Source organism: Chlamydotis macqueenii, chromosome 1 (assembly GCF_036417535.1).
Source record: "Chlamydotis macqueenii isolate bChlMac1 chromosome 1, bChlMac1.mat, whole genome shotgun sequence".
Lineage (NCBI taxonomy): Eukaryota > Metazoa > Chordata > Aves > Otidiformes > Otididae > Chlamydotis > Chlamydotis macqueenii.
In genome coordinates, this window is record NC_141556.1 from 1,478,827 (window position 1) to 1,492,448 (window position 13,622).

Genomic DNA, 13,622 nt, shown 5'->3' on the forward strand with positions numbered 1-13,622 from the left:
TTCAGTGCCTTCTGTTTTTACTGAGGTAGAGAATAGAAACACAAATCCTTACCTGAATGTCTGTGGTAGAGGATGATATAAATGGTTCTGAATTCTCTTTATTTCCACCACCACTACCAAAAAGTTATGCTTCCTAGAGATACACCTCTATACAGAAGGAACCTCTGTGTAAAAAAAAAAAAAGGAACTAGGGAAAGGTAGCACCTTTTAAATTAAATATTTGTGTCTCGTCACATATTTGTCACGAGGACTGCACATCTACTGCGATGTGCCGTGGTTAGCGAGGGTTTCTCCTGGAAAACGCGCCGGTAAAAACTGCCGGCCTCACTACGGGCTGCGCAGCGCTCTGCAGAGCAGCTGTGGGGCCGGAATGCCAGCTTAGCAGGAACAGAGGGAACCTCTACTTTAATAAGTTGATCCCGTTTACAAACAGATGCGGGTAACTCAACCAGCGTAACACTTCAAAGGCTTTTCCTTGAGGTGTTTCTCTGTTAAAGTGAGGCCCCTCTGGAAAACTCCCTTCCCAGGACTTCGGGCAGTCCCAGACGCTCCTTCTCCAGCATGGATGCTACTTCTCCAGATGGAAAGGCTCCATCCCCCTATTGCACCTCTCAAACTGCCAGCAGATAGCAGTTGAAAACTTCTCTGCTTCGCAGGGAGGACTTTCTTCACCTTAAAAAAAAAATAATCTCAAAAGAGCTAGGAGACAGCAATTATGGACCGATCGCTGTGAGGTACAGTGAGGAAGTTTCAGCACAGTTGCAGATGGTTTCGGTACAGCTGAAGAAACATCTGTTATCTTACCCCAAACACGACTGTTGTTGATTCCAGGAATGCTCGAGTGGTCTCAGTTTCTGATGTAACTGGCATATCCAGAGCTTTTATTTTTTTTTTTTCAGCCTACAGGTGGTTGCTGAAAGCTTTGCTGTCGGTAAGTCACTTTCTTCAGTCCCTCGGTACAGATTCCTCTATTTTTAGCCTTGTTTCCTAGGGATATAAAGCACATGCAGCTACGCTGTTAGTTCCTCAGTCCTCTATAAGCAACTTTCAAACTGGTGAGCTAATTTCATGCAACTCTGAGTGAAGGATAAAAGGCCTCCAAGATGTGACACTCCTTTCAGGGTCGTGAACGTTGGTAGCTAGGTAGAGAGGAACCCTACTAACTCCCCACCTGAGGCAAAGGCGAGGGGAGTTCAGCCTGGATCCGTTTAATTTGGCAGAAACCAGTGGGCCAGTTTGCCCAGTTTGTGCCAGTGCGATGGCTGGGGCCGGGGAAGGAGGAACTCTGTTCTGCAGGACCTGGGGAAGGCGCTTGGTTAGTGCTGGGAAAGGACAACGGGGAGAGGACCGAGCTGCAGAGCATGGCAGGGAAAGGATGTGAACCTGCTTAGCACTGGGTTTCAGTAATCCCACAGCTTATGGAACAACTCGTTAAAATAAAATACCATTAATTTGTTGGAGTACGGAACATCAGATTATGTTTCCCCACACACACTTCTCCGTAGCCGTTCGATTCTCATTGGGCTTGGTCCCCTGCCTGTGCATTACTCATTTTATTCTTTCTTCCTCTGTAAAAAGGACCACAACCTAACATCCCTCCTTCCCCTTACGTGAGTATTCCCGTAAAAATGATGACACTAAGATACCCTGGCCTGACAGCTGCCAGAGTCAAAGCACTTTATTTATCCAGCTGTAACTACAGCAGTGACTTTATGAGGCCAGGTTTATTATACACTTACTTTGCAGAAACTTCCCTCAATTATTTATCAAAAGCTTTGCATGTGTAAGCAGTAGCTTGTTCTGTAGCCAGGTCCCAGCATCTTTACAAAACACAGCAGTTGACTGCACAGGCTAATTTTTGTCTCCTCAATCTAGTATTTCAGATACGCTTGTCACCACCGTCACTTCTTTTTAGCCTCCGTGGTTGGCATAATGTGGTCTCCTGCCATGTGTTTTTGCTAAAAGGTGATAATGAGTAGAATTGCGATTGCTTCTTTTATGCCATGTGGTTTGTTAATAAAAATTACACAAAATCATTTTTCGCTGAAAACAGTAAAAATGAAATTTTTTTTTCATTATTTCTTTCATTATCTATCCCAAGACTCATTCAAAAGAGCTTTACTTAGAAAAATCAGCAGATTTTCTTTCTGCATTACATTACCGAGCCTTTCCCTATCGTCTCTGGTTCTTCACCTTCTTTCGCTGTCTTTTTTGGCTCCTCCTGCTCAGGTACCAGGATTCCTCTGAGATTTTCCTCAGCAGTGATGTTCTTCTGGCAGGGCTATTTTAATCTCAAGTAGCTACCGGATTGAGTTGCGCGCGGCCTCTTAGAAGCAGGAAAGGAGGAGAAAAGGAAGAATCTGAGCCGCTTTAGTAAACTTAGCCACTGAGAACAAGACTCAAACCACAGAACAACCAAAGACCAAGGCCCTGCGCCTTTTCAAAAGGCAAGGAACTTCTTTACTCCACCATTCATCCCCCAAATCACCCTGACAATGGTCTTTTGGGCAGGGTAACAGTATCCCTCCTTTTCTTTCACCGCTGAACACAAAAGTTCAGCTGCTCCATCATTTGGTCCGAGTAGAAGAGAGACAACATGCTCATCAGCCTAAGTGAAGCTGGATACTCCCCACTGATCAGAAAGCAACCGCGTGTTCGCCTGGAGCCCGCTCTCGGCAACAGAGAACAGTCATCAGAAAACGCTGGTATTTTCTAGAGAAAACAAAATATCCATGATAAGTAAAAGAATCTAAAATATGTACGTTCTCTGCACCGAATGTCTTATCACTTGTACTTGAAAGCATGTAACACATCCAGGTTACAACAGAGGAGCTTCTTCCACTGGATGAGGAAGAGGTCTGCACCGTAGACACGGTAACAACGTTCAGCTGGTCAGGCGCTCAGACACTTCACTTCAGAAAGATAAAGCGGCATTTCCCATTAACTCCACCCCTTTCTGCTCAAGGCCAGTAAGTCTAATGGTTTCCGCTCTGGGTTTCAAACTTGCTTTTCAAAACATCCTCCGCAGCAGCATCTCGCTCTCCGCTGACACCCACGCTCAGGCAGGGTCGGGTGATGGCCCAGCTGATCTTATTTCCAAAGTTCCCTGGTCTCATGTCTCCATCCAACCCGCACTCCTGGCTCAACTTCCCCTCTTGATAAGAGAGATCGTCACTAAACCTGTACTTTGCCAAGGAGCGCCTTTGCTCTTTGATTTCTCTGTTCCTGAGCTCCTCCTCTAGTCATCACCTGGTGCATTTTGCCGTCACACTCACTCCTGTCATTTAGCCTTCTCTTGATATCGTAATTTACATGCCATGATAATTATTTTCCTTCAGACATTTCTGCCTGACCACCTTCTTCCTTTCTTTCACCCATATCCTTATTTCTCTTCATCTTTTATTTGGCTCTTGGTCTCTTTGTGGTCCTCAGCTCTTCTTTTGTTCTCATTTCTGGCAGTTCTTCTGATCATTCTTCATTAAGCCACGTTTTACTCAGTCACCGGTCTGGCTTATTCTCTATATCCACTTCTATTTTCGTGCTGGAATCATGCAAACATTTCCACCACTACAGAGTTGTTCTGTCCCCCTTCAGTACTTGTACATTCAGAGCCATGTCTACTCTTTTATCAATATTAAAGAAGCCCCTCTACAGCGCGTACCTTCTAACCACCGTATCACCTCACAGCGTCCAAAGCAACAGGTGAATGCTTGTTAACCATTACAATTCCATGAGATGGATATTTGTGTTTGTAAGAAACCCAACAATCTGTGTAGCTGCCAGGAAGAGCGGAAAAGATGGTTGGATATCGTTGTGAATTAGCTTTACAATCCTCTACCCTCTTCCAATGCTGATTTATTTAAATGTCTACACATAGCAAACTAGAGTATGTAGAAACTTCATACCAGGGGAGAAAACAAAGGCTGAACAGCTGTCATGTCCAACAGGCAAAGTAAAAAGCAAAGGTGTCTCTATTCCCAAAAGTGGTTTTTAAAACAAGAAATTACACGTTGGTGTTCAGTACTTACCATCGTATTAAAATGACGAGGCTTTCCGATACTTGAAACTCATTTTATAGCCTCCAGCAATTAAGAGAATTCTTGTTTTTGTTAAAATTAATCATTCTGAAACAAATACCGCTCTGTCCTCCCCGCTGCGATGAGAGCATGTGCCCCTGCCAAACAGCCCAGAGACAGGCTGAGCTGGGTTGACGTTTCATCAGCCAAGTTATTGAGATTGTCTCTCCCCCATACTCTGCGCAAATGATGATTTTCATGAGACGCATAGGAAATTCCTATATTAGCTCTTATTTCTGTGTCAATATTGGTTGGAATCGGACAACCGGCCCAGAAGTTACTGCAGAAGGGCTGATGGGCAACCCACGTTCCAGTGCCAGCCCTGTTTCCTTACAAAATTGCACAAAAATAAAAACCCCTCTAAGCTCCTACCTGTTGAGATTTGGAGGAAAAGCTTTAAAATACGATGAAGCTCATCCTACGGGCTTACATACCAGGAAGCAGATTTAGAGAGCTTAATGTTTGAGATAGAAATAAATTAATGATGTAGGCAGCCTCATTGATGTGTTGGGGTTTGGCAATAGTATAATTATTAGCTTTTTTTTTTTCCATGAGGCGATTCAGCTCCTACTGCTATTTTTCACTTCTGCTTTTTGATTTTTTGCACTTTGCAAGGAAAAGCCTTGTGCTGAGGGATGCAGAAGAGACACCTGCTCCTCACCCTTTCTCCAAAGCTTTAGAAAAATGGTTTTATGGCTGTAAAAAAGGTGTTGTCTCTAAAAAGGCACTGAAATGAACCCTTCAGCTGCCTGCTCCTCCCTCTAACCCCTCCATCTCCATCGCTTCCCCTGGGTCTCAGACCTCAGCTTAACTTTAACCACTGTACGGGGATTTCTTGATGACAGCCGAACTCTATTACTTGTAGTTTTCAGTGCCTGCTGTGCAAAAGTGTGGCTTTTAGAGGAGGCAAAAAGCAGAGGTTGTTTTTTAAAATGTTTCTGCAGTAAAGGATGCTGGGTCAGCTAGTTAAACAAAGTGAGTACTTCGTCCAGCTCTGGAGCCCCCAACAGCAGAAGGCCGTGGAGCTGGTGGAGAGGGTCCAGAGGAGGCCACGCAGATGCTGAGAGGGCTGGAGCAGCTCTGCTGTGCGGCCGGGCTGGGAGAGCTGGGGCTGTTCAGCCTGGAGAAGAGGAGGCTCCGGGGAGAGCTGAGAGCTGGCCCAGGTTGCCCAGAGAGGCGGTGGGTGCCCCGTCCCTGGAAACATCCCAGGCCAGGTTGGCCGGGGCTCTGAGCAACCTGATCTGGTTGGAGATGTCCCTGCTCCTGGCAGGGGGTTGGGCTGCGTGGGCTTTGAGGCTCCCTTCCCACCCAAACCCTTCTGGGATTCGGTGATTTTTCACACTGCAGTAGCTCAGAGCACTGAGGTGTGGGCTGCGCCTCCCTCAGCACGAGCAGCAAGCCGAGGCCTAACATCTCCCAACCCGAGGCTTTTCACCCACAAATAACGTGAATATTCACTTAATTCTGCTCCCAACCTCTGAAAAGCACACCCTCCTGCGCTCCCCCTCCCAGCTGCACGGTGTTGCTGTGTTTATTTCCCCTCTCGCTGGTATTTTTGGCTGCGGGTGGGGCAGGCTCTCTCTGTGCTTTGTTTCCCGCCGGGCTCCCCTCAGCGCCGGACCAGCTTTTCCCGCCTTTTTCCTCAGGCGGCCGTTCAGACCGCAACGGTCGCGGGCAGCGCGCGGCCCCCCCCCCCGCGTCGGTGACGGATTGGACGAGGAGCGTTGCGTCAGCGGCAGACCCCGCCCCTCCCTGCTGGCCCGCCTTCCGCTGCGCATGCGTGAGCTGGGGAGGCGGGAATGGGTGCCATGGCAACGGGGCGCGGGCGGTAAATTGAGGGGAGGCCGCGTCCGGTAGCGGCTCTGACGGGAGGTTGGGGCCGGGGCCGGGGCCGGGGCCGGGGCCGGGGCCGGGGCCGGGGCCGGGTTTGGGTTTCTTCAGGCCGTGCTGTGCAGGGAGGTAAGGTCCTGCCTGCGCTACACGGGCTGTCCTGCAAGTGGGGATGGGCCTCGGTGGGTGAAGTGCCCTTTGCAGGTCGCTGTCATCGAGCTGAGGTTTGGGTTTTAATTTTTTCCCCTGTCCGGTCTTGTATTGTTAGAGAAAGTCTCCAGGGCTTTCCTAAAAAGCTCAGAGCCCTGGAATCTGGCAGAGTTAGCAGATGACCTCTGCTGTGAGGCCGGGCTGGGAGAGCTGGGGCTGCTCAGCCTGGAGCAGAGGAGGCTCCGGGGAGAGCTGAGAGCGGCTCCCAGTGCCCAAAGGGGGCTGCAGGGAAGGTGGGGAGAGGCTCTTCAGCAGGGCCTGCTGGGACAGGACAAAGGAGTAATGGTTTTAAACCACTGAGCATAGATTTAGACTGGATTTAAGGAAGAAATTCTGCACTATGAGAGTGCTGAGGCACTGGCCCAGGTTGCCCAGAGAGGCAGTGGATGCCCCATTCCTGGAAACATCCCAGGCCAGGTTGGCCGGGGCTCTGAGGGACCCGCTCTCATGGAAGGTGTCCCGGCCCAGGGCAGGGGGATTGGAAATAGATGATGTTTAAGGTCCCTTCCAATCCAAACCATTCTATGATTCTATGACCTCACAGGCGATTGTCTGCAAAGAAACACTTTTAGGTATGGCACACCTCGACCTGTTTTTGCAAGCAAAATTTTCACTGTTTTTTTTTTTCTTTTTCCCCCTATAACTGTAAGTTTAGGGAGGAGTGATATTAATACACGGTACGTAACCCACTGTGTGATTGTATGTTGCAGGGCCCATCCTCAGGGCTTGATGTGGAGTCCCTCCGCTCGGTAAAAGGACGTAGCCATGGTAATACAGGTTTGATTCTTTTGAAGTGTATCGATACTGCGTTTCGAGGAAATTGAGTTAACCTCCAAAAGGTTCCTTCCCAAGGCCGCGTGACCTGCCCAAATTCACTTTGTGCGTGAGTATGCACCTAATACAAATTTCTAGCTTTTCCTGCTGTTCTCTGCTACAGGCTGCAAAATTTTGCACACATCTTATAAAGCCCCAAATCTTAGTGCTTGTGGGTGAACGAAAAATACTGCACAAATGTGGACTTCCCACGAAGAGCGTTCAGATGTCACGCTGGGCTGTAGCTTAAAAACTCTAGAGAGATCGTGGTAGGAAGTCTGATCTGTGAGTCCTGCCTCTACACAACTGCTCAGCGTCATGTGTCCCCTGGTTGCCCGATAAATCTGTACGAAATCCCAAGGTCGTCAGCTGGCGCACCAAGCGCTGGCCCTAGCGCTGCCGTATGCGCATGTACGCACACAAGGCGTTACTTCTGACGGCATTTGCAACGCTGTGCTGTAGCTTATTAGCGTCCCACGCTTCGGGAAGCCCTGCTGCAGGTTTTTATTTTTATTTTGCAAGATCAGCTGCAGGCCAAATTCTGACCGGGAGTTCTGCTCAGAAAATCCGCCGGTGACCCTGCTGGGAGTGCGCGGACAGGGAGTGCGATTCAGGTGATTGAGGAAAAATCTGACGTAAGCATCTACTCTGAAGTGTGCGCATTCCAGCGCATGAAGTATCCAAAAAATTCTGTCCAATTAAGGTCTGCAAAAAAAGCTTGTCACCTTCTCTAATACATGTCCGAGTTCAAGTGGTTTGCAGTCTGCGTGGCTGAAGGTTTAGGAAACAATCTGCCGTCAGCTGCAGCTTGCACTCTGCGTTTTCTATCTGTCTTTTCTTCCTTGTGTGGATAGTGGTTCTGTGTGTTTTATACAGAAATGTTGATTTTTTTTTTCTTTACCTGTACATGCTCCTTCACATCGTGGTTCCAGCTGGTTCTGAGGGTTGTACCCCTGACTGTTCTCAGAGCTCAGAGCTATGTTTGTCTCTTTTGCACTTAACAGTACTGAGCTGAAAAAGGGACTCCTTCTGATTGATACCATGAAAAATATGCGATGTATAGTGCCTTCCCCTAGCTTATGGCCAACACGGGGCCTTTCTGGCTGTAGCTGTGCTAATTCTTCCTAATGAAGTGCTTGGATCCGTTTAATTACAGTGTGCAAAACCAGGCAAATAACAGAAATCAGATGGGCAGATGCAGAAAGTGACTCGGTGTGTACTGGAAGTGCTCTTGCCATCGGACCAGAGATCGAGTACCTCTGCTCGCTCGTGATGTGGAAATACTCCCGCTCAGCCTTTCCTCTGGGACTAGCCGTTGCTCCGTCCTCGGCGTTCCTGGGACACTGCCCACCTTCTGGCTCTGCGTTGCCCTCACCGTTTTCCTGCCTACACAGCAGCAATGAGAGGTTCCTCCGGGTCCCTGACCCGGTTTCTGTGGCTCAGTACCTGGAGGCAGCGTCTTCCACGCGGACGTGCTCCAGGCTTGTTGCGACGAGCGGCCAGGACGGAGGAGAAAACAATCCAGGGAGTGAATCAGACGCTGGCAAATCCCTCTCAGAGGCAAGAGGCTGGGTGTTCAGGCACCAGTGCTAATCAGCTGGAGTTAACAGGAGTATTTTTTTGGCCTGCTCTAGGGCTTGGGTGAGTCTTGGCAACACCTCCTTCCTACGTAGGGAATGGCTAGAGCTGCTGCCTAGATTTGTGTTAATGGTAGAAGAGCGACTGTATCACAGAGCCCTGAAAAGGCCACAGCTGCAGAAGGGAGACCTGCTCTTCTGGTTTGCGATCCCGAGTCACGAGTAGTGGATGAACACACGACATAGGCTTCGTTTGCTTCAGGATCGCACTGTAATGCATTAATTGAAAAATCAGTTTAAAAGAATGTATGATTTCCATTGTGCACAACCCGTTTTTAGCCAGAGAGGAGCACAGGGGAACGCTAATTAGCTCTGTCTGATGACTTTAAAGATTCTTACAGCCTATAGAGCAAATATGGATGTGGTTGTTCTGGTTTTGCTAGTGAGGGGGGGCCTAAGGTGGCAGCTTCTGTAGGGAACTGCTAGAAGTTTCCCCTTTGTTCAGTGGACTCGGCCGGGCCTAGGGCGGACCTGCTGCTGGCCAAGGCTGAGCCGATTGGTAGCAGAATGTCCCGTGATAACGCCTCTGCGATAGCGTATTTAAGTAGGGGAAAACAGGAAAAAAAGGAGGAGAAGATGTGAAGCAGCTGAGCGGGTGGCAGAGAGGGGGAGGCGCGAGCCTCATGGGCCTTGCAGGCCTCACCCTCCGGCCTCCCGCCGGGCAGCCGACTGGGCCCGACTCGGCCCGGCCCGGCTGCAAGAAGTGGAGAGGAGATGAGAAGTGAATAAGATGTAAAAAGGATCCTGAGAGGCGTCTGCCAGCCTGTTGTGAGGAACGGCTGCAGACACCAAGGTCAGTGAAGGAGGAGGGGGAGGAGTAATGCGGCTCCTGGCCAAGATTCCTCTGCAGCCCATGGTGAAGACCATGGTGGAGCAGGTTGTCCCCCTGCAGCCCATGGAGGTCCACGGAGGGGCAGAGATCCACCTGCAGCCCATGAAGGTCCACGGAGGGGCAGAGATCCACCTGCAGCCCGTGGAGGACCCCACGCCAGAGCAGGTGGAGGCCTGAAGGCAGCTGTGGCCCGTGGAGGGCCCGCTGGGGCAGCTGTTCTAGAGGGACTGCACCCCGTGGAAGAGATGACCCACGCCGGAGCAGTTCCACGAAGGACTGTGGCCCGTGGGAGGGACCCCACAACAGAGCAGGGGAGGAATGTGAGGAGTTCTTCCCCTGACGATGATACAGCGGCGTAAAACAACGCGTGATGAACTGACTGCAACCCCCATTCCCTTCCACCCCCCCCGTGCCGCTCGGGAGGGGAAGGTAGTAGAGATAATGTTAAGCCCGGGAAGAGGGAGGGGTGGGGGGAGGTTATCTTGTTCCCTGTCTCATTCTCCTGCTAATTTTAGAAATAAGTGAATAGTTTTCCCCAGGTCGAGTCTGTTTTGCCCGTGACGGTAACTTTAAGGATTTCTCCCCGTCCTTATCTCAAACCTCGAGCTGTTTTTCTTATATCATCTCCCCCTGTTCTCTCGGAGGGTGGGGGGAGCGGGAGAGAGACTGCGTAGTCTGGTCCTGAGCGGGGCTGAACTACGACAGTGGTGAAAGTGCATTAATGCTTGTGAGTCCATATATAAAATCACCACGAAGTGCAGGAGTCTGTGGCGAGGGGCTGTGACCTAATACCCTGAGTCGGGTCTGTGATGCAATGACACAGCTGTTCCGGGACGTCTTGGGATCCTCTCCCCAGAAGCAAGACCATAAAGATGCAGAACTGAGTGTTTTTGTGGTAATTTTCTCTCTGCAGGCAGGTGAAAGTAGCAAACCCAAAGGTCACAAAGGCAAAAGCTCCAAAAAGAAAGCGAAGACGGTGGTGAAGGAAGTGGATATCCTCAGCCCGCCTGCCATGCTCAACGCCTACTACATCTGTCACAACGCCCCCGCCTTCCTGGAGCTGCGTGGCTTCCCCTGGCCTGGCTCCCCGAAAAAGAAGGGGAAGAAAGGAAAGTAACCGAGTGGCTGGAGAGCAAAGGACTTTGTGAAAACCAGGCTCCCCGGTGAAGAAGAGACTTTTTTTTTTTTTTTTTGGAATAGACTCATCCTGACCTCTCCAGTGGTTAGCTGAAATGTTGTGCCATAATGGCTGTTCTGTCTGTACAAAGACGCTCTTGTTGTAGCTCAGGCGTAGAGTGACAAATGGTAAGCGACGCTGTGCCATTGTAATTTCAGCTGTGGCCCTTCGCCCTCCGGTTCTGTGCGGAATAAAGCATTGTGCCTCGGCCGTCGGAAGGGTCCGGAGTGGGGTTTGCTTTACCCGTACCGCTGCCTTCTTTTAAGGGTGGGACGTGCTCCCCAGTAGCGCCGGTGGTTTAACCAGCGCTGGTGGAAACGTGGGCTCAGAAAGTGGATACCACGATAAGACTGACAGCGCTAAGTATGATTTCTGTAACATCAGCTTATCTGAGAGCCGCCCAGCCTCCCTCTCCGGGTCGACAAAGAGCCGCGTGATGCTGTCGGTGTATCTCCGTGGCTACGTTTGGCCAGATAAAGCAGTACTCGAAGCTTCAGGGAATTACCACCAGCCCTCCTTGGGCCGCAGTGCAAATCTGGAGATCTAGCTCAGACGTTGTCAGCGATGCTGTTACACGCAGTCAGAGGCGATGCCGAACCCCCGCCCCCAGGTCTCCCCTTACAGTAATCGCTCTCAGTCCAAACATCCTCGCTGGACACCACAAGCTTTGTGTTCTGCTTCAAAGTCGGTTTGCTCTGTTTCCTCCGCGTGTTTAACGCAGCCCTTGGTAAATTGTGAAGCAGCACGTCAAGCGAAGCTGTGCGTCTCTCCCAGATTCTTACATCCATGGGGAGGATGCAGTAGAGCGAGTGGGAGGGGTGAGGAGGCGTCCTGAACGGATGCAGGCTGTGGAGAGATGGGAAGGGATACAAAAGAGCTGGAATCTTGGAGAAAGAGTTGGGAAAAGAGAATGTGCAATGGGCTAGCGCAGATGTCCCAGTTTGCGAGGATAACTGGAGGGACTGTGAGCTCGTGTCCTACAGCAAGCGGCGCTGTGACGCGCACAGGAAGTATCGCGTCAGAGTTTCAGTTGGTTTCTCGGGGCTGAACGTCTGCGGGGCCGACCTGGCAGAGCAGCGAGCTGGCCCCCAAGGCCATTTCTGATTGAGTCAACTGCAGGGGGAGGCGCGGCACCTTTCTGGCTCCCAGGTAGCTTTACGTTACGGATAACAGAAAAGTCAGTTAGAATGTGATCGACCCAAACCCATAAAGGCCTGTAAAGCCTTATGCTGCTTCTCCAGCTTAAAATGTTAACTTCATGAAGAGGTCTTGATGAGGTAAAATAATAGTTTTGTAGGCCAACTATTGTGGTTATGTAGGCTACTGCACTACTCCACTGAATTTTTCTTCTATGTGTCAAGAAAATCATGGTGGGTATCCCGTTGCCTTGGCAGTTAGTCCGCAGTTGGCATCTTCTGCTGAATCAGAGATGTGGTTTGCAGTACCAGTTTGTTCTGTGTCGTGCGTTGACGTCTTCCTCAGCATTTACTCAGGTTCTTGCTTCCCCGCCACCCCTCAGGAAGTCTCTGGCCACAGCATATTCTTGCAACTATTTCCTCCCAAGTACCAGCGTTCTAAGGCAAGAGATCTCTTGCAACCTCTGTACTTAGCATCTCAAGTTAAACATTTAAATACATAAATCAATCATTCCCTTTTTGTATGATACATTTGCTACACAGAGCTTCAAGGGAGAGATGTTTCCGAGCTCTGAGGTGGGAACCGCTCAACGTCATAGGGCAGCCCCCCCGCCGCTACTGTTCGTTTGGGTCCCAGGGTCAGTTTGCAGGAGAAGCTGAAGAGCAGTACAAGATGAAAAACCCGGTTTGACAGCAATTGCACACAGAGCAGGTGCTGGAGGAAGTAACTTCCTTCTGGGCAACTTGCTCTCCAGCTACCTCTCGCAGCACCGTGTGCAGTTTCCTCTGAAGCAGCTGTTATCTGACCAGCGCGGGAGGCAGCGTCCCACGCGAGACAGGCGAGTGGTCTGATCCCACACAACGGTTACAAGTAAGCGAGGCCATTTTTACATCTATGATAGACTGCAGCTACAATGATTTAACGACTCCAAAGCGTTAGTATGCAGAAATTACCACGACAAATAGTGAAGTATCACTATATGTTTTCTCTTAAAAAAAAAAAAAGTGATTTCTGCATGATGCGATTGAGCACACCAGATGGTGACCAGTGAAGTGCAAAGGACAAAGGCTCTGCTTTCTAGTGTATCTGAAAACCCTTCCAACCATCCCAAACTGAAAAACGAAACACTTTTTCTCCCCCCTTTTTCCCTTTTACCTCTCTTGTGCCTTGATCCATCTCAATTTTGCCTGTAATTCAGGCTTCCTGGGGTTTGATAAAGACCAACAGGCGTATCTATAGAAAAGTCTGGATTTCAAATGGCTCGATTCTCCATTTGAATGTGTCGCTTCAGGGTGCCGCAGGCTGTGCTGCTCGCTTCTGAGCCCTCGATGGGGCTTTACAGGGAGTCTCCGCTGCTGCAGGATGACTTGCAGATATTTCTGGTTTATCACAGCCTCTAAGAGTTTGATTCTGTGACGGGCTTTTCTGCCTGTTGGGGTGCCGAACTTCTAAGCTGAGTTTATGATGAATAAAGCCTGTTTTGTTGAAATGCCCAAAGAATCTTTTTGAGCGGAAACCGCAAGCTGGAGAGGCCCTTTGCTCTATGGGCACAGCGCGAGGGAACTTCGCGGCGTTGTGTGTGTCATCTCTTGCGGGGAGTGACATTTTTCTAGTGTTAGGGCTTCCTTTGTTTTGCCGTTACGGAGTGGTCGTGCACAGCGTGCCGCTTTGGGTGCACGCAGTTATAACATTTCCTGTAGGAAGCTGCGTACCGCAGCTCCGCTGTTAAAAATATACTGGATGTTGGTGCGTGTGTTTGTGGGTGGGGCGCGGCCGGGGAGAAAAGGAGTCACAGGACTGTTACGTGATGAGAATGATGGCTATATATATACTACATATAAAAATATATGTAAGGAGTTTTTTAAAAGACATTATTCACCACGTTATTAGACTATTTCAAGCTGTATGAG

The 13,622-nt window shown here is 49.7% G+C and overlaps 1 protein-coding gene across 1 annotated transcript; it reads left to right on the forward strand.

Annotated features, from left to right (window-relative positions):
* Positions 1-6,826: 6,826 nt before the first annotated feature.
* Positions 6,827-10,793, forward strand: SMKR1 (small lysine rich protein 1). The gene is made up of 2 exons (XM_086739930.1): positions 6,827-6,884; positions 10,312-10,793. The coding sequence occupies exons 1-2, from the start codon at positions 6,882-6,884 to the stop codon at positions 10,513-10,515; spliced, it is 207 nt and encodes a 68-aa protein (XP_086596056.1). The 5' UTR covers positions 6,827-6,881; the 3' UTR covers positions 10,516-10,793.
* The last annotated feature ends 2,829 nt before the right edge of the window (positions 10,794-13,622 follow it).